This window comes from Psammomys obesus, unplaced genomic scaffold (assembly GCF_907164565.1).
Source record: "Psammomys obesus unplaced genomic scaffold, mPsaObe1.curated_primary_1811, whole genome shotgun sequence".
Taxonomy (NCBI): domain Eukaryota; kingdom Metazoa; phylum Chordata; class Mammalia; order Rodentia; family Muridae; genus Psammomys; species Psammomys obesus.
The window spans coordinates 4453393-4474391 of NW_026596089.1; the positions used below are offsets into that span (position 1 = coordinate 4453393).

The 20999-nt window shown below is 39.8% G+C and overlaps 1 protein-coding gene across 1 annotated transcript in view; it reads right to left on the reverse strand.

Annotated features, from left to right (window-relative positions):
• Positions 1-4773: 4773 nt before the first annotated feature.
• Epm2a (EPM2A glucan phosphatase, laforin) overlaps positions 4774-20999 on the reverse strand; it is a 101669-nt gene continuing 85443 nt past the window's right edge. The window contains exons 3-4 of the mRNA XM_055627729.1: positions 17625-17866; positions 4774-8040 (exon numbers count right to left, since the gene is read on the reverse strand). Coding sequence (XP_055483704.1) covers positions 7763-8040; positions 17625-17866 — 520 coding nt within the window. The 3' untranslated portion in view covers positions 4774-7762. The remainder of the gene's footprint in view (positions 8041-17624; positions 17867-20999) is intronic.

The following is a 20999-nucleotide window of genomic DNA, read 5'->3' on the forward strand; positions in this document are numbered from 1 at the left end:
CCTCAACTGCTTTCCCTCGCTCTTTGATATCCCAGGGGAGACAAGCCTTGAATTCTGCAGAGAGCTATGGAACAGCACTTTGTAATATTCTGGGACCCTGAGTCCCCTCTGTATTTGCTTATATTTAATACCTCTTATACTCCAACTGGATTAATTTGGCAAAAGGCACCCATTCTTTGGATACATTTGCCCTCCAGCCCTAATAAAGTTATTTTACCATACTATGAGCCATTGCTGCAATTATTGTGTCAGGAAGAAAACAATCTATTATGTATTTCGGCTCTGAACCTCAGTTTATTATTGTTCCTTATAGCAAACAACAAGTAGAATGGCTTTATGCTAATTCGGATGAATGGTTTCTGGTGTTGGCTTGATTTGTAGGACAACTTGATAATCACTATCCTCAAGATAAGTTGATTCAATTCTTTAATAGACATTATGTGGTATTTCCCAAATGCACCTGACTTTCCCTTTTGGAAAATGTACTCACTACTTTTTCTGATGGCTCTGACAAAGGCCAAGCTGGATATTTTACACCCAAGGTGAAAGTACTGTTTTTGATGTGAAAGTATTATCAGCTCAACTAGCAGAGCTAGTTGCTGTACTGGCTGTTTTTCAACATTTTCCTCAACCCTTCAACTTATTTACTGACAGTGCCTATGCATGTGAAGTGCTTTTAAAACTAGAAACAGCAGGTCAAATACTACCGACTACTAGAGCTAGTCAATTATTTGTTCAAATTCAATATTGCACACAGTCCCGCAATATTCCATTTTTTGTGGGACATGTTAGAGCTCATACCAGATTACCTAGACTTTTAAGTAATGGCAATGAAAAAAATAGATCATGCACTTGCCTCCTATGTCTTTTACAGTCAATTGGATAAAGCTATAGAAGCCCACAACCTACATCATCTTAATAGTATAACTTTAAGATTAAAATATAATATAACCAGGGAACAAGCCAGAACTATAGTTAAAAAATTGTGGGACCTGTGTCCCACTCCTTCCCGTGTCTCATTTGGGGATAAATCCCAGGGGCCTTGTCCCTGGACAGTTATGGCAGATGGATGTTACTCATTATCCTGAATTTGATAAATTAAAATATATTCATGTTACAGTTGATACTTATTCAGGGTTTTTTTTTAATTTTTTATTAATTACACTTTATTCATTTTGTATCCCCCCATAAGCCCCTCCCTCCTCCCCTCAAGATCCCACCCTCCCTCCCCTTTCTGCATGCATGCCACTCCCCAAGTCCACTGATAGGGGAGGTTCTCCTCTCCTTTCTGATCTTAGTCTATCAGTTCTCATCAAAAGTGGCTGCATTGTCCTCTACTGTGGCCTGGTAAGGCTGCTCCCCCCTCAGGGGGAAGTGATCAACGAGCAGGCCAATCAGATTATGTCAGAGGCAGTCCCTCTTCCCATTACTATGTAACCCACTTGGACACTGAACTGCCATGGGCTACACCAGTGCAGGGGTTCCAGGTCATCTCCACGAATAGTTCTTGGTTGGAGTATGAGTCTCTGAGAAGTTCCCTGTGTTCAAATTATCTTGTTCTGTTGCTCTCCTTTATTCAGGGTTTTTATTAGCATCCATGCAATCTGGTGAATCCACCCATCATATCATGGCCCATTGCTTATATACATTTTTTCCATTTTTAATGTTCCAACAGAAGTTAAAACAGACAATGGTTCTGGATATACAAGCAAAACTTTTGCACACTTTTGTAAACAATTTGCTATAATACATAAAACTGGCATACCTTATAGTCTTATGGGTCAAGGTATAGTAGAAAGAGCTACATTTGATGATCAAAAATCATCTGTCTAAAACAAAGATGGGGGAGCTATATCCACATAAGTCCCCCAGAGCTCACCTTGACTATGTTCTTTTCATTTTCAACTTCTTACAAGTGGATAAAGAAGGTAAATCTGCAGTGGAACATTATTGGCATCCCAAGTCTTCTTCCATTTCTGCAATGCCACCAACTGATGGCATGGACCCAACCCTGTACTTATTTGGGGAAGAGGATCTATTTGTGCTTTCTCACAGGAAAATGATGCTGCCCACTGGCTACTGGAAAGGTTGGTGTGTTCAAGTGGACAACATCAAATCTTTGGAGACCTCTCCAGTTGCTGATGCCAATATCCCTGTTAATGATGACCTGTCCAGGGACCGCTAAGTTGGACCTTTGGGCTTCTGTCCCTTGCCTTGGTGAACTGCCACTGCCTCTGGGGTCAAATGAATCCACCACGATGGGCTCAGGACCTTTTACAAAAAGGACAGCCCTGACCTTTTGATTCCTGCCAGGAACATCTTGCGTGTTCCAGCATTCTGCTTATTCCTGCCTCAATTGCTTCAATTGCTGTTTCTCGTCAAAGCCTGGTCCCAAAAGAACTTTGAAAAAAGCTACTAATCTTAATTGGTCCTGCATTTTAGACTGTTCCAAACAGGACTTGTATTAAGCCTGAAATTTCTCAACATTCAAAGACTGGACCACAAATGTTATTGCTTGCTTAACTAACTATTTTTTCCCAATTTTCTTTGGGCCCATTATAGGATTTCTATGTGCCCAAAATGTCAGCTAGAAGAAATTCATGAGAATGACGTTCAATTTTCCTTAAAGGGGGTTGGGTAGGTTTTTGGTTGTTCTCTGTGGCTATGGATGTTTATTGTCATTGGGAGATGTTTGTAATTGTTAGTGATCTTATTCAGAGTGAAACAAGGAATATACAGGGATATCTAATAGAAATCTACTCAACTTAAGGTTTTATTTGTTGTTCCCAAATAAGGTTAATTTTAACTATGGTACAGAATTCTGCATATTGATGAAAAAATAAGTATTTTTGATACATTGGTATAAGCTTTAGGATATTGATAGAAAGTCAAGGTTACTTTCAATACTTTTAAACAGCTATTAAAAACAGGTTAGGGTATTAGGTAATGAAAGTTAATTGCTAGTTATTCGACTCATAGTCATGTCAGACACTAGTCCACTTTATTGCAGGAGTATATATCCTAGGTTTAACAGATAGATATAATTTTCGTGGTCAGATCGATTATATAAAGATAGGTAGTCTTCAAAAACTTCAGAGACCTACAGAATATGGCATTTAAAAGTATCTTTATTATTTTAAAGATTCTTTGACAATGATACAGGTCATCACCTGGCAGCACCCCACCTACCTCAAAGAAGATAATGAGCATCGAAGAACCTCCATATGGAGATGGCTTAAGATGTGGCAAACAAGCCACTCGGGTAAAGAAAATACCCTCACTTCATGACAAATTCTGCCAAAATGGGCAAGCTTAAATGCAGGACAAGTTGACTGCCAAACTCTGCCAAGACAGGGTAAGCAAGTCCTAAATAGTTCCTGCTTCACATATATGTCTGTCAAATATTCTGAGCCAGAAGGCTGAAGATGATGCTCCAACGTTATAAACAGTTATGGGTGACTGTTCAGGCAGCAGTCTGTGTCAATTTTTATTTTTTGGAAGCTGCTAACATTCACTTCCTATTTACTCTAACAACTAATTTTATTCCTTTTCAAGTCTCTGGTAGGGTTGAAGACCAAATAGTCATAGTGCCACAATTAAAGTTAGGTTGTTTAGAAGTTAAGACATCCTTTCATGTAGGTAATACCAATAAGGATAAAAGTTAATTTAGGTATAGAACTCTAAACTTGTCAAGATAGAATAATCAGATACTTTCTCCTAAGTTGCTAAATACACATAGGTAACAGTTTTCATAATTTCATAATTATTATTATATTAAAAGAAAAGAAGCCTTATGAGTCTTTGGTCATAAACAAAAAAGGGGGAACTGAGGTAGTCATTCCATTGGACCTGAGATGGTCACGTGCATGCAAGTTATGCTGGCTCACTATTCTTGTTTTCAGCAGACACCTCCTGTTTTGCTTGGTTACGTTTCCTGTTTTGCTTGGATATGTTTACTTGGAAACCTGTATAAGTGGTTTACTCTGTAATAAAGATGGCACCTTGATCAAAGCACTGTCCTGGTGTCACTTCTTTGTGTTTTCTCTTTTAATTCCTAGACCCTTGTGCACGCAGTTACTATTGGTGGTCACGGGCGACTACACCTTATTGCAGAAGAAAAAAAGGAAGCATGATTGCCAGAACATAAAAGCAACACAAAAAAGGGAAAGAAAGGTATTTGTCAATAAAAACTAAATGAACACAACAGTCAGAATATAATAATAGTCACCTTTTTTTTGAAAAGCTTTGCAGAGGTATTTTTATGTTTTGTTATTTTTTTTTCTTTTAAACAGTTTTGGTCCACAAAATAAAAGAAGGGTATTTTTGAAGTCTGAAAGAAAGTAATGGTACCTCAGTGTTCCTTAACTAAGGATGAGTTCTTCTTGTGATTTCCTGTGCAAATATTGTGCATGAAGACTTTCATTGAGCTAGAGGTATAGTTCAGCGTACAGGGTGCCTTAGCATGTATGAGGTCATGGGTTCCATCCCATCACCCCCATTCACCCCTCCCCCCAAAAAAGTGTCCAATGAGAGTTGCTTGAGACAAGATCTTCCGTGGTCTTCTCCCAAACTTTCTTGAGTTTCATTTTACTTCTTTGTGGTGCTTCTACCTTTGACTTGTCAGCTTTCTCATAGGTTAATGAGACAAGACAACAAAGAAAAAGCAGTTTTGCTGAGTTGATTGCTCTTCTTACAATAATAATAAAAAAATCCACTATGTTCTTCTAGATTACAGAGTAAATTGACAGCATTAAAACAACTGTGTGCAAAAGGTCTTTTTTAATGCTTTTATTTAGCAAAGGTTCCAGGTGATTTTGAGACATATTGGACAATCCACTCAATGAGGGCAAATTGGGGTCATTCTAAAATGTTCAATAGTGATAAACAATTTTATTTATCAGAGCCACAGAGAAGATGCCACCTGGAAGAGACCATTGTACAGTGGAACTTATATAGCTAGATTTCTTAGGACATTAAGAAAATTCATACACAAGCACACAGAGACGAGCATAGACGCCATTATATTAGTTTAAAATATTCCATTTAAAATTAAATTTACATATACATGACTAAATACTGGTTCTTAGACACAATAGCCATATCCAGCTATATTTCATAGCAGAGGACGGGTGTCATTTGATACTGATTTATAGACTTTACTTTGTCAGATTACAGGAGAACTGTTTCTTGTATGTCGTTTTGCCCAAAACAAATGCCACACTGTGACATCTCTCCCTATGCTGTGGCCTTCTTGTCCCCTCTGCCTCCCAAATCACCATCTCTACTATCTATTAACACATGATTATAAAACAAGGAAATCATGAAATCTGCAAGCAAATGGTGGGAAGTACAAAAGATCATCCTGAGTGAGTCATCCCAGAAGCAGAAAGACACACATGGAATATACTTACTTATAAGTGGATATTAAACATAAAATATAGGATAAACATACTAAAATCTATACACCTAAAGAATCTGAGCAAGGAGGAGGACCCTGGGTAAGATGATCAAAGTCAAAGGGGATGGACAACAGAAGAGGGAGCAAACAGGCAATAAGACAGTAGCCCACCACAGAGGGCCATTGAAAGACTTTTACCCAGCAAGGCATTGAAGAAGATGCTGAGACTCATAGCCAAACTTTGGGCAGAGTGCAGGGAATCTTATGAAAGAAGGGTGAGATAGAAAGACCTGGAGGGGACAAGAGCTCTACAAGGAGAGCAACAGATCAAAAAATTCTGGGCACAGGGGTCTTTTCTGAGACTGATACTCTAACCAAGGACCATGCATGTAAATAACCTAGTACCCCTAGAACTCCTGCACAGATGTAACCCATGGCAGCTCAATCTCCAAGCGGGTTCCCTAGTAATGGGAACAGGAACTGTCTCTGACCTGAACTCAGTTGCTGGCTCTTTGATCACCTCCCCTGATGAGGAGCAGTCTTACCAGGCCATAGAGAAAGACAATTCAGCCACTCCTGATGATACCTGACAGGCTAGGGTCAGAGGGAAGGGAAGGAGAACTTCCCCTATCAGTGGACTTGGAGAGGGGCATGGGAGGAGATGAGGGAGGGAGGGTGAGATTGGGAGGGGATGAGGAAGGTGGCTACAACAGGGATACAAAGTGAATAATCTGTAATTTATAAAATTATAAATTTTTAAAAAGTGAAAAAAAATTAAAAATAAGGAAAAGAACATACGTAAGCATCACAGTTTAACTCTTGACGATATGAAATTTGAGAGACAAACCTAGATTTGCATCTCATTCCATGGGCTCCATCCAGGACAAGGAAAATGGACCTGTGCTATAACCTCTCTGGGTCTCAACTTCCTGGTCTGAACAGAAACAATGACCTTCCCCGGAGGGAGCTGTGATAGCATTAGAGTTAGGGAAGTAGCTGGCACAGAGTGGCACTCAACTAGAGAGAAACCCCCTTCTGTTCCCTTAAGATGCCATTCTTACCTGGGGACTGGTCTTCCAAAGGATGGAGCATAGGTCTGATTCTAGATTGTATCTTACGGGGCAAAGTTTGGCTGACATTCGTACTTCTGATAAAGTCTAACGGAATAAAGCACAAATTTGGGAGGACTAGCAATCATGTGTTATATTGAGTTATATTGAGCCAGGGTCAGCTTCTGTATTACACTGATTTGTGGACATGGCCTCTTCAGGCTTCTTCCTCTGGAGAAGTATGGCTCAGATAACCATGGCTTTGAGATCACACACCACAGTTTAAAGTAGGTTGAACAAAATAGAACTGTATTCCTAGATTCTTTGGCAACTGATCAGAACACTGTCCCACTTCTCACTGCAGAAACAACTGCTGGGTAGTGACTTTACCCCAGAAAGACAAAAGCTGCATCCATGACAGTGTGCTGAAACTAATTGCACTGAAAGCAGCACTGAGCCAAATAAATTAAATTACCAATTTCATCTCACCCCTACTCACCATTAGGGCTGGGAAAGCCAGCTATGCTCAATAAACCTCAGCTAAAAAATGGTGCTGCTAAGTATGGTAGCATGCACCTTTAATCCCAGTTCTCAGGAGGCTGGCACAGGAGGAATACCAGGAGTTCAAGGCAAACCTTTGTGTATTATACTAAACTGAGCAGTACAAACTGTCTCAAGAAAATAAATAGCAATACAAAGATAAGAAAAAGCAGAGAGCTAACTCTACTACTCCAGCCATGTTGAGAGGACAGGAAAATTAGGAGGGTGGAATCTTGAAGAGGTTAACAACTATAAAATGGGACAAAGGAAATTACAGAAAGGCACTGTTTTATGACCATGGTGAGATCTTTTTGTGTCATATGCACGTTTATATATTTATCCCTTCCACTGGCAAATAACTGTAATTTCAGTTCAGTAAAAAAGTTGGTGTTTGTGTGTGTGTGCACATGCAGTGTGTGTCTCTCACAGTAATGATAAAATCTGCTTATCCACTCTCTTGTCTTCTGAATGTCAAAAAGTCACAAATCCATAACAACCTATCCAGAGTTTGTCAGCAGAGGCCCCAGCCAGTGGCAGCAGCAAATACAGGCATACATTGCACGGCCCCACTGACTTTGAATTTTTTTCATGTGGCATGCAGGTTCCTTTGTAAAATGTTTCAAAGTTAAGCCCAGCCAAGCTGCAATAGAAGGTATCCCCAGGTGACATGAGGGCCGCAGTCTTCTCAGCTCAGATGGGGTCTTAGTCTCTAGGTATTCCACTAACACACCCCCAGGTTCCATAAGGCAACTCAAAGGGGAGGCAGGCAGGTCACCTACAAACTGCATATGGAAGAGTGAACCTTCCCAAACTTCTGAAAAAAGTCTTCTTGTGCTTGGGCCAAAGCGTCTTCATCAATGTAGACTGCAGGCCTCTTGGCCATGATAAAGTATTGCACCTTCCGCAGACTCCAGCCAATCACGTAGTGGAGCCAGCCACACACAGCAGCTGTGGAGCGGCCCACCCCAGCATTGCAGTGGACATACACTGTGTGTCCATTCTCCAGAAGCGCGTGCAGGAGACACACAGCCTGAGGCAGCATCTGCACTCGACCTAGACAAGAAAAGCACAGACTGTACATGAATGGAGAAACTGCCACATCAAAATGCACAGTGCACTACAGAACACTAAGGTCGGGGGTGAGACAGTTTGATTCCTTTGTTTATTTTAGAGGGAAAAGGTGAGACAAATTTAAAAGCTGAGAATATCACAGTGGAGAGAGAATCCCAGAGGCAACAGTCAGTTCTGAACACAAATGTGAACCTGTGACTATTCCAGGGATATTATTGCTTTTTGACTGGTTTCACCATTGATGCAAATTTCTCTACAGAGTTAACTAACCACATATTTTTTGATGGGGTGCAGGGGTCAGAAGAAAGAATTTTAACTTCTTTCTAGAAGGGTTTGCAGAGATCTGGCAATGGTTTTAGAAGATTTCAAAGAAAACTTGATAGATCCTGTCCCCCTCAATTTCACTTGCTCCTAAATGTGCTTCCAGAAAAATGGAAGGCACATAATTAGTTCACACTAGTTAATGACTCAGTTGTATTTACTGATTAGACAAAGCAATTTGAAACAGAATTTAATATGCTGATTTTCATTCACATAATGGAGTGGCTAACTTACAGCTGATGCATGTGGGATAACCGATCATTTAAGCCACCACAGCACAGTGAATACAGACAGGGATTTAATTTCTTTCCATGTTACTGGAAAGTTATGATCACAGTTGTCACTGTCCTCTGGCTGCTATTTTGATGAACAGATTATTCAAATGTTTCCTCAGCTTGAGAGCTATGTTGTGACTTGCTCCCGGCATCCTGCTGGGCAGAAGAATACCCAACAGCCAGCCTTTCAGCCTTGAGATGTCCACTCTCTGCTCACAGGTTCTCTCTATGAGATACTTAGCAAAGTCTTTATCTGTTTAGCATTTTAGTGGACAACATCATGATAAATTACTTCAGAAGGGACTGACAGAGGTCCACTACACAGAATTATCAAATTTTGACTAAGCACTTACAGCATAGCATTGTCTAGTTTCTCTGTACCTTACAGAGGGACATGATGGCCCCTGAAGGATCCCCAGAACTACCGAGAACAGACCTATCTAGTCTTCAAATTGTGGATCCCATTAGATGACTGAAGAGATGAGAAGCCCCTCCCTCACTTGTAGAGCTTTACTGAAGCCTCGGCTTCTCCCACAGGAGCTTTCACTCCTTAGCTGTCCTCTTAGAAAGTGCTAGTGCCCTGAAGGGGCCAATACAGTACCTTAGAACCAGGACCCAGTACCTTGAAAGAGGGCATTTTCACAGGAGCTCACCATGGCTCCAAGGTCTCCTCAGTCACCTACCTCAATTCAGGCTTATCATTCTCTGAGACAGAAGCAACCCACAGAAAAACCAAGATGCTATTCTTTCCTGCCTGAATTCTGTCAGCCCCACTAAGGAAGAGGTGTAAAGCTACAGGCACCACTCAGCCATTTGAATTGTTTTCAGAGAAATGTGTTTAGGCAAACATACTAGATAACCTCTCAGATTGACAGACTGACTCTATTAGCTCTCTCTCTCTCTCTCTCTCTCTCTCTCTCTCTCTCTCACACACACACACACACACACACACACACAAACACAACCAATTCCTAAAAGCATCTGCATTGGGTGCACACCAGGACTCCTTGTTTCAGTTGCATACCCTGCCACACAGTTACTTACATTGTGGGTGGGGGAGAAAGAGGCCCAGAGACACATACTATCCAAAGGATCACATGGGCCAGTGGGTTCATCATGCCAATCTCAGCATAGCCCTGTGTGCAGTATCTACCATGTCTCTCAGGGGATCAGAGGTGGCAAACATCCAGGGTATGCCAGAGTGACTATGCTAAGGGTGTGATCTGCTCCATCACAGTAAAGTCTGTGAGCAGTTTCTGGTGTGAAGTGAATCCTCCTGTTAACTTTGGAATCATGGCTTCTTCTTGCTCTGTCACCACTAGTCCCCTGGAAAAGCTCCATGCAATAGTTGATGAAGTGACAACTCTAGAATTTTGGTTCCTTTAAAAAAAACATAGAAATATTATAAGAAATATGTTTTTATTTTAATCCCAGACATGGGGATATGGGGATGCTTTAGATTGTTCACAGAAGTTGACTATGATTTGCCTAGTGTTCCACCAGAGGCATTGTTTTGCCGGCTGCATACAGTTTCTACAATTGTGTGATGTTTGAAATTTTGGGAGCTTTTCAGAGGATATATAAATGCTAAGGCAGGGTGTTGGTAGTTGATGTTCATTCAGGGGCCAGGTGGTTGCAGTTTGTTAGTAGTCAGGCTCAAAGAAGAAACAAGAAGGAAATTTATTCAAGGTTTTCTTCCCTACCCCTATCCTTCTTTCTCTCTTATCGAGTGTAGGGGAATAAAAAATGAGAAAAAGAAGAACCCACAAAGTGGCAAAAGCAAACTACAAGTTGCCATGGCAGGAATTAAACAGGAATATGTTAAATATACTTTTAAAATCAAATGTGCAATATATAAAGAGACAAGAGTGACTGTTTGCAGCAGAAGCTGCAGGGCTCAGTCTCAGCTGACTTGCTCAGAATACAGAAGTCAGACGACGTCTTCCACAGAATCAGACAAAATGGACTCTGTAGACAGACCTTCCCCTAGGGCAGGCCTATTTCAACAACCCAGATGATACAATATGCTCCCCCTCTCTTTTTCATCTGCAGAAATGTCATTCAAGAAGTAAGTGTAGTATACAACCAATATGGATATCAATGCAGTGGTTCCTCAGGAAGCTGGAAGTATATCTACCTCAGGATCCAACTATATTACTCTTGGGCATATACCCAAATACTCTAAATCCTATAGAGACACTTGATCAGCCATTTTCATTGCTGCTCTATTCATAATAGCTAGAAATTGAAAATATCCTCGATGTCAATGAATAAATGAATAAAGAAAATGTGGTACATTTACTTACACAATGAAATATTGCTCAACTGTTAAAAACAATGAAATCATGTAATCCACAGAAGATAGAGTTAAAAAAAATATCATCCTGAGTGAGGTAATCCAGACTCAAAAAGAAAAACATAGCTCTTAAGTCTTTGATAAGCAGGCTATAATCTGTATAATCATAGAGGATAGGGACTAGCAGGGTGAGGGAAAACTCTCTCTAGAAAGGAAAAACAGAATTGATAGTTATTAAATATAACATTGTATAACAGATATATGGAAGAGGGACTAGAACAGGAGGACCAAATGGGGAGTGGGAAGGGAAAATGTAAAGAAGATAAAGAAGGAAATACAGGGAAATACAGCTAAACCTGAGGGCCATTTGAGGGGTCATATGGAAACTTAAAATATAGCAGAAACTTCTTAAAATATATACATATTTGAAAGAAATCTAAATGGAATATTCAAATAACATAAAATGCAAAACTTCAACTAGACTTCTCTCAACAACAAATAAAGCCTCCATTGCTAGGAATGGGCTGCATATAATTGAGTTGTAGCTAAAGAGGCCCCATCAAAAGCCCCAAATAACCCAAGCTATTGCCAGTTTGTGGTTGTTCTCCACAAACTGATGATAAGGCCTTATTAATAGACATAACATCCACACAACTCATTGAAAACAGAGAAGTTAAGGAGGCACCTACCTAGAGCCTTTACCCCTGCTGTTCATGGTACTAGAAGGCACTCTTCATATTACCAGAGGAGAAACACCAAGCAGAAGTAAACAGCAACCCAGCTACAAACCTTAGAATCTATAATGGTGCCCTCTCTGCAAGATGTACTGAAGCACGAAGTCATGAGAGTAACCAATTGGATAGCCCACTCAATGAGATGAAACACTCCAGTCACTGCTCAGGTGATCAAAAACCTGAAAGTAGGTAGGCCATGGACTTATGAAAAAACCAAATACCACTGTTCTGCTAAAGGAATATATCCATAAAATGGTTCTCAATGGCATGCTGCTGTACACATATATCCATGTGTTGCTCGGCCAGATCCAGAGGAGCTTCCTTCTGCAATAGATGGGAACAAATGCAGAAACCCAAACCCATAACTTTACAATGTGCAGAGAATCAGAGACCTTGGAACTTGAACTATGTGGAAGAAGAGCCAGTGGGGATGGAAGACAACCAGGAAACAAAGCCTTCTGGACACAACAGGATGACACACATTATGAAGCAGCAGCATGTACAGGGTCTGCATGGGTCTAATCCAGATGGGGTTCCAGTGCTAAGAGAAGAATTAGACAGCCGCTTCCATCCCTAACCCAGAAGTTATCTACAATTGATAACTGCTCCCAAAGAAAACATGAGTTTTTTCTGATGCTGTTTTACTGGGTTTACAATCAACTTAAGTATAGGCCCCATGCTCAGCAGTAGATGACCAACACAAAACAGAAAGCTAACTCAATACAATGTGGGGGTTTTGTTTGATTTTGTTGTTGTTATTAATTTGTTTACCTTACTTTTTGTTTATATATTATAGTTTCCAGTCTTATCTATTTTATGGGTTCTCTGTATGTGTACCTCTGTCTGTGTTTCTTGTGCTTTTTTCTCTGCCTCTTTTTTTATTCTGTTTATTTTTTTCCTATTCTAGTTTGTCTGTTTTTATTTTATCTTATTTTATTAGTTTAGATTTTTCTTTGTTTTCTAATGAGAAAGAATGAAAGAAAGGTTGTGAATTTGTGTGGGTGGAGTGGACTTAGAAGGAGGTGGAGAAGAGAACCCATAATTGAATATATTGTTTGAAAAAAAAAAACTACTTTCAATAAATAAAGAAGTGAGTCCACAGCTTAGAAGTGAGAGATGGATTCTTGCTCATCTGGAGTATCCTGTAGCAGGTGCTATCTGTTATCCTGAACATTTACATGAAGGCACTGAGGCCTGGAGGCCCATCCCTATGAAATCCTTAAGTGGCCACTCAACTGCAGCCACTTTGACTCCAAAGTCCCTGGCGTTAAGCCTTGTCTGTGTTTCTTCCTAGTCTACCTGGTCTCTGGCACTTTTCATCTCTTCTATCAGTCTGTGTTCTCACAAGTCCTTCCATGACACTATGACCCTGTGGGATGTCAGTGTCTTCCAGGCTCTAGCAAGTCTGCATCCAAGAGCCCTAATGCAGAGAGCCTAAATCACCAAAGAATGAAAACAGGGTCCTCACTGTACAAGAGAGTCAATATCAACCAGAGCAGCCAAAGCTAAGTTTAATCCTCATGTGTGTGTTTATATGCGTGTGTGCGCATGTGCGAATGGGCTTCACACGGAATTTAATTTTATAAAATTTTCCGACCTTAAACAGTATGGTGATAGATAGATAGATAGATAGATAGATAGATAGATAGATAGATTCTTTTTTAAGAATTTTTTTTGTTATCTTATGTGTATAAGTGTTTGCCTTCATGTATCTTTGCATATTTCACATATTTTGTAACAGCAGAAGCCACAAAAGGGTGTCCAATCCTCATGAAACTCGAGTTATAGATGGTTGTGGGCTGCCATGTGGTGCTGGGAAGCAAACCTCAGTCCCTTCAAGGAGCAGCAAGTCTTCTTAACCACTGAGAAATCTCCCCAGCTCCCAGATTCTTTTTTTTTTTTTTTATGGAAAATATTCCAGATTTTAAATGTTGCTAACTAAATTGAAAAAAAAAAAAGCAAACCTTATGTAGTTCAAACAAAACAGTCCACCATCTGTGTTTTTCTCCTTGGAATTTAAAACAAACACTGGGTATATGTAGATGCTTGCTCTGCAATCATTGAATACTGCAGTACAAACTGAACAAGTCACAACAAGAAGCAATCCCACTTGTTTGATATGAGACACTGTTAGACATCTCTATTCTACTTGCTATAGGCTAATCTAAGTCTTGTATGACCAAAAGTCTCCTGAAAGGGAAGCAAGTGTTGAACAAGCCAAGGTTATGAAAAAGAAAATAGGTTTTTAGCACCTGGCACTTTAGCACTTGAGATAAGGGAGGTCAAAAGCCTCTCAAGGGATGATTTGCTTTGTCTAAGGCTGACCAAGAAAGAAATCTACAGCATGCATGCACACCTTTTCCTTTCTTACTCTGGGGGAGATATATAGCTGTACACATTGTTATTTTACTTGCACAGTCTTGTTTTCCACATTTGAGCTATTGCATAGATGAAGGTCTATCTCTTCTGCAACATCCTTGGCAAAACTTAAAGAACTTCCACCCCTAACTGAAGGACTATGGGCCTTGGGAGCTTCTAGAGAGGGTGAGTCAGTTCTCTTTGCAAGAATGTCTTCTGGAGTTTGACCATACTGCAGAGGATGTCCCCATACCATATAGGCAGCACAAAGTGGACTCTGTGAGTTATTTACGAAACAAAAAGAGAATACAAAGTGGGAAGGTTATAAGAAAGTGAGGGTGTGGGGGTGGGTCTGGAATTACAGAAGGAATATGTTCAAAACACATTTTATAAAATTCTCAAAGTATTAATAAAATATTGTTTAAAAACTTGTGACTAATCCAACAGTCTATTACAGTCAGTAGAGATTCTTAGCCCTGGATGTCCAGTGCAGGAATTAACTGCTTATACCACAAGCTACTCAATGCCTACCAGGCTCCAGCCTGCCCAGGTATTCCACCTCCACAGTCAGCAAAAACAAAAATGAATTAAGTCCGCTGAATGAGAGAATGGCAGCAGCTCTGGTAACAAACGAACACCCAGAATCTTTGAATTCACAGGGAAGTAAAAGGTTAATCTGTTGCCAGAATGGAGATCAACACTCAATCTGACATCCCCTGAGAATGGGAGTTTTAATGAGCAAATACATTTTCTTTCATTGAGGTAGCAACTGGAATTTGGAGATTTTTCATTTTCCAGGTAAAAGAGACAAAGCACATTTTTTCAAAAGAAGAAATGAAAAGGAAGATGTCTAAACCAGCCCTCCTTACTCTATGACAAAATGTACAACAAAAAGGATCAACAGAACAATTGATTGTAGCAGATCTGTGGCAGTTCAGTCTAACAGACTTCTTTTCCTTTCCAGACTTAACCTGGCAGCATTATGCAGGAACTCAGAATGCCTCCAGACAGATCCCACCCCTCCCTTGGGAGTTCTAAAAATACCCCGGAGGATTAATCTATATGCTCATTGGTCTCTAATTGTAAACTACATAGATTGAGCTGTTGGTGGAATGTCACCTTGCCACTCAGGAATGGTTAACTGTTTGATCACTTGTCTAGGCCCAACTGAACTAAAGAAATCTTTTATTCAGTGTCAGAGTTTGTCCTTTTGCTGGCAGAAGCACCTTTGCTCTCATCTTGCTGTGTTAGCTCTACTGGGGAGCTGGTCATAGCTGAACCTGGTGACCCAGTGACTCCCCCTACCACCATCCACCAAATTCTTTGAATACAACTACAATGGGTCCTAGTAGATAGATGACACCAAACTACTCTGCAAATTGCCTATTAGTCATCAGACCCTTCAGTCAGCAGACCACGGAATGTAGTCACCAAGTAGCAATTAGAATTAATGGCTCAAGTGCTCCCTTTCTGCTCCTCTCCTATTTACCCCAATGAGTAACAATGCTGTGAAATTAGAAGCACAGAAGCTAAATCAAAGTCTCTGTGTGGGCTACAATTGAAGGGTCCTAACAATTCTTTGGCTGTTTTAAAGCCATAGAAACAATCTTTGCCAAGCAAATCAATCAGCTTTCTGTTGATGCAAATTCTATTTTGTTTAGGGTTTAGCCTTGAGAGCAGGGCTCTTAAATTAACCTTCTTAGATGACCAAGAGAAATAATCACAGTGTAAATAGCTCTCCCCACCTCAAGGAACATAAATTATAACTCTCCATAACAGTAGTTCAGTTCAAATCCACAGAGGGGCCCTGTCTGTTCAGGAAGGGCACTGAGCTCTTTGAAGTGTCAAGGTGGCCAGTGACACAGGTTTCCTATGCTCCTCAAGGTATTCTGCTTTACAGATCACTGATTGTTGGGAAGATAAGCTATGTCCCTTCAAGTCCCAGCTTTTCATAACTCCAGCTAATCATGAACACGAGGATCTGAAATTCTGTCGGTCTGTGGACTCTGCCTGAAGTGTAAGAAGAAACACGCCATTAATGCTTTGCAGCCTGGCTTTGAGAGCAGTACTGTGATTGGACTGCCACCCTCGAAATCTGGGCTGTGAACTTTTTCCAATCTTAAGACCTGGTCTTGTTACGTAAGTCTCTTCTCTGTGACTACAATTGTCTGTCTAGAATCTTCTTTGAACCTGATGAGTTAATACATGTTAAACATGAGAGGGTTGGATGCATAGCATGCATTGTACAGAGAGAGCTGGGGGAAAGAATGTTTTCTGGCTTCCTGGACAGGCTTCACTGCCATTTTCTTTACCCAGAAGAGCAAATTGCCAAACTCCCCAAACATGATATGCACTCTCTACAGCTCTCTGCTGCCCCCTTCTGACATACTATTAATACTGTTGTAGGGATATTATTCTCTTACCCGAAAAGTTACCCCTACTTTTCAGCAACTGTCTATATGATTGATATATGGCTCTTTCAGAACCCCAAGCTTCTGTGCCTTTGTCTATGCTCCTTGCACACACATTGCCCTTCCTTTTCTCACATCTCCCTGTCCAAGCCAGACCCACTCCAACTGCCATGGAATTCACGTAGCTGGCCTAATCTGCCCTCATCAGAAGGAAGCCATAATCCCTAGAACACACTGCATCACTCATTGTCCACTCTTCTGGGCACTGTAATTGGTTTTTCACTTGTCTTACTGCCACTTACTTGTCATGTCAAAATGATTTCCCCAGCAACACCCAACCATGATAACCCGTATATAAAGGCTGCTTCCAGTCCATGTCAACTCCCTTTATGCTCCCCACAGCCGCCATGCCTCCCTTTCACAGTATCACCCACTTCACTGCATCCACGTCGCTAGACTCCCAGATCCAGCTCCAAGCTGTCCACGCCAGTGGAAGAAGGTTTTAATGAAAACACTAAATCAAAAGGAACCTTCACTTTTCCCAGCTCCTCATCCTTTCCCTTGCTGTAGCTACTCTGACAGTGTTACATTCTTACTGCAGCCCAAGTCCTGGTGGTACTTTCATATCCTCAGTTCCTCAGCCATGTTAGTGTTTCAGTTCCTACAGCATGCCAGTCCTTTCCTTGTGTAAGGATTCTTCTAAATTGCTCCCCCTGCCATTCTCTTCCATCTTGCCTTTTTCCCTGTTTACTGCTCAGACATTACCTCAAACACTACTTCCTCCAAAGACCTTTAAAGATTATCTACACAAATCCCCAAAATATCTGTGTGTCTTTATAACTAATCCATCATGCTTTTAATTCCTATTTTCATTAATTCCATTAACACTTATCATACCTCAGGGACTGTATGCTCCATGTTACCAGCCACCAGCCTAAGGCCACCATACAGTACATATACAATTAAAAATACATTTAGGATATGAAAAAGTTAAAGAAACTACATTAAACAGAATTCTGTCAAAGTGTCTAAAGACATTAAACTTAAATCCTCATATTAATTCCATTTTATCATGCATGTTTAAGACATGCAGTTATAGATGACTGAAAGACAGACAAACGAGTGTCTCTGAAACAAGTTCAGTGAAGACACAGAGGACTTTTAGCCTCACCCTCAGTACTCATGTCTGGCGTGGGCATCCAGATGTAGGCCAAGCCTTCTTCCTTGTACAGCTTCATCATGGTGTCTGGAGTCATGGGTTCGGGGTAGCGGTTACAGCCTGAAGAATTCTGTATGATATCCCATTCTGTCTGGAAATTCATGACAGCTGTAATTCCCAGTTCGTGCTTCATCTTGATGGTCACATGTTCCAGCTGGCGGGGGCAGCTACCCAGCCAGATATTTGGTAGAATTCTAGAACGAGCATATGGAGTCAACATTACTATGACTCTAACTTCATTTCTCAGTATCTGCATACAACACATACTACTGATTTAATTAATGTGACTAGTCTTTTCAGCCTGAGGAGGAAAGACTGAATTTTTAAGGATATCAAAAATAATACTGTTTTTAAAAAAATACCTGCACTACTGCTTTAGGAAAACTCATCACGCACACCAGGAAGTGGACGCTAGAAATTCAATGCAGCAACATATGAAAACAAACTCACCAAGTTGTGCTTGCTATATGAATGCTGTATAAAATGTATCAGCTCATTTCAAACACTAACAAACTAACTGTGAAACTGCCTACAGTCATCTCAAGTTCCAAAACAAGTGTGCTAAAATACGGCATCATTTCTGTTTATCACTACATAAAAGTCTTCAAATAATTTAATCTGTGAAACATGCTAATCCTCAGAAACTGAACTTCTTTTAAATAAAATTAAGCCAGCTAGCCCCCAATATTTTTCTGTATTTTCGTAAAAGGTGTCTTAAAGAGAGATGCATTATCAGTTTTCTTTAAAAGTGTCAACTGTAAGAAGAGAGAATATTGCCACTATTTTATCAGATTCTATATCTAAAACTAAATCATAGAAATTTTACACACAGAAAGTAGAATTAAGTTCCACTGTATTTGAGTAAGGTACTCACAGACTCACGAGAACAATGATTAAAGTTTACATGACGCTATAATCATGATTCATATTGACCAATAATACTGACATACAGCATACTGACCAAATTTCATTTTCATTTTTCTTCACTTAATGCTGTAAGGTGTAGAACAGCCTCCTATTTTTTTAGTATGAAGTCTATGTTGTTTTTTTTCTTCTGTCCTTTTTGTTTCCTTGTGTTCTTCCTTTTGGCAATTCTTGCTGTTGTTGATGTGAATTGAAAACCATCCAGTCACTTCTAATGTGGGTATTTTTCATGCTTAGTAAAAACATCTCAAAAGACTTAACCATCTTTCTAAGGCTAAAGCTTCCTGATAGGAAGGTTATTTTTTCTAGTTAGATTCTTATCTAAAATGCTCATAAGCAAAGCCTTATGGAAATCCTTTTTAGAATATTATGGGTTAAAATGAAGTTTTAAAAGTAAAACAAACCAAAAGCAAGCAAACAAAAAACAACAACAAAAACAAATGATACGGGAAAGGTGAGTGTGGGATTTCATGATCCCCCCAAAAAAATCTGAGATAGTCTACTGGGCACAGTAGAATAAGAGAAAGACCACAAGCATGGCATTTGCAGGATGTCTAGACCTGTGATGGATAGGATGATGTCCTGGGTACTAAATGTGCACACAGTATAGAAACTCCACAGCCAATTGTGTTACTGTCTCTGCCCTCTGCTGAGGAAGGGGCACAGCATCTGGCTCCTTCCAAACACACATCCATCCTTCTATTTCTCTTTGAAGATGCCTCCTCTGGGTTTCTGCACAATGCCTATGGAATGTGAGTGTGAGACTTCCATATGTACACTCTGAAGCTGAACTGAGCACACTCATTACCCCATGCTGTGAGAAAGGGAACCAGAAGCCTCATTTACATAGTTTAGTAGCCTAACCTAATTGAATATATGTTTTGCTGGAAAAAATTTAAGTGGACTGGCAAGATATTAAAAATGTACTGATGACAGAAAATTGAATTTCAAATGTTTCTTGGAATTCTCTTAAATTCTATTCTTTTTGAGTGAGGGTCATTTAATATTTACCTAGTCAGTACACTGGACAATTAAGTGGATGACTGGTTTTCCACAAGGTATTTGCATAAAAGCTGAAAAATAGTTCACAAAGATATGCAAAAAGCAAATAGCCTTGAGCATTTGGAGGGTGGGGCAGCAAAAATACAAGAACAGAATCACTACCAGAGTCAGTATATAAACTCAGTGTCACTAAAGGGATGCTAGTCTGTCATCACATTTGGCTCTGCTCTTGAGATTATTTTTAAACAATGAAGAAAGTCAAAGCAAAAATTAAGCCCAATGCTGACATCATAGAGATAGACAGACATACAAACAGACAGATAGATATCGTAGTCTGTACCTGACATTACATTTCTAGCTAAAATAAATCCTTAAACTACACAGGCACATGCCTATATCACAAAAAAGCACAGATTCTATATTAGATATTTCCAACATTTTCATAACCTACATGACTCTTCCTCCAGTAATATAATGAACCAAAGTCTATAGTTAAGAAAGGTGTATTAAATGATGCCTGTGAAGATACAGTGAACCCTAGATACAGACAACTGAATAATCTTTGCAGCAAGCACTGCACTAAAAGGTAGAGAATGAGTTATGAATAGAATCAAACTAAGGATTATATGGGGCATGGAGATAAAGGCTGGAGCTTGCTGGAAACACACAGCTGAAGTGACCCTTAAGGCCATTCTATTTCCACTCATTCTCACAGCAGGCAATATTCTTGCTCACCTGACACTCACTCCTGAAGGTGCTGAGGTGCACAGTGTACTTTCTAAACTAATTCAGCTTTTACTTCACTCAAAAGGATAATTTAACACCATTAAAAATTCATTTTTATTCATCTTAACTTATGTCTAATCTTCTTTTGGTGTCAGCGATAATTTAAATAGTTTTTACTAGGAATGTTTTTATGGTAAAAAATAATTTTTGAAATATGAAATTTACAGAATAACACTCTCCTCTAGGTTTAAGCCTATAATTAAGGAACAAGTGTATGGCTTACAGTTATATTATAAATTATAAGAACCCCTCAGAGAAGTATTTATTAATAATTTAATATAGATTTTAAGTTATGCGAGGGCTTTTTGACTGCAGCATTATAGATTATTTAGAAAGTACAGATGGAAGCCACTGTGCCGAATGAATATTAAACTCAGTCAACACAGAATGAAATTCCCAAGCCAGGCTGCACTTTCAGAAAGTACGTTTATGCAAGTGTCTATTCACCAGAATTCTAAGGGATTGTTGCCGTGTGTGTGTGTGTGTGTGTGTGTGTGTGTGTGTGTGTGTGTTCTCAGAAATCACTCCTTTATCTTGGCTTGGCACATCTCAGGAAGTGGTGAGAGAAGTTTTATATATATATATATATATATATATATATATATATATATATAT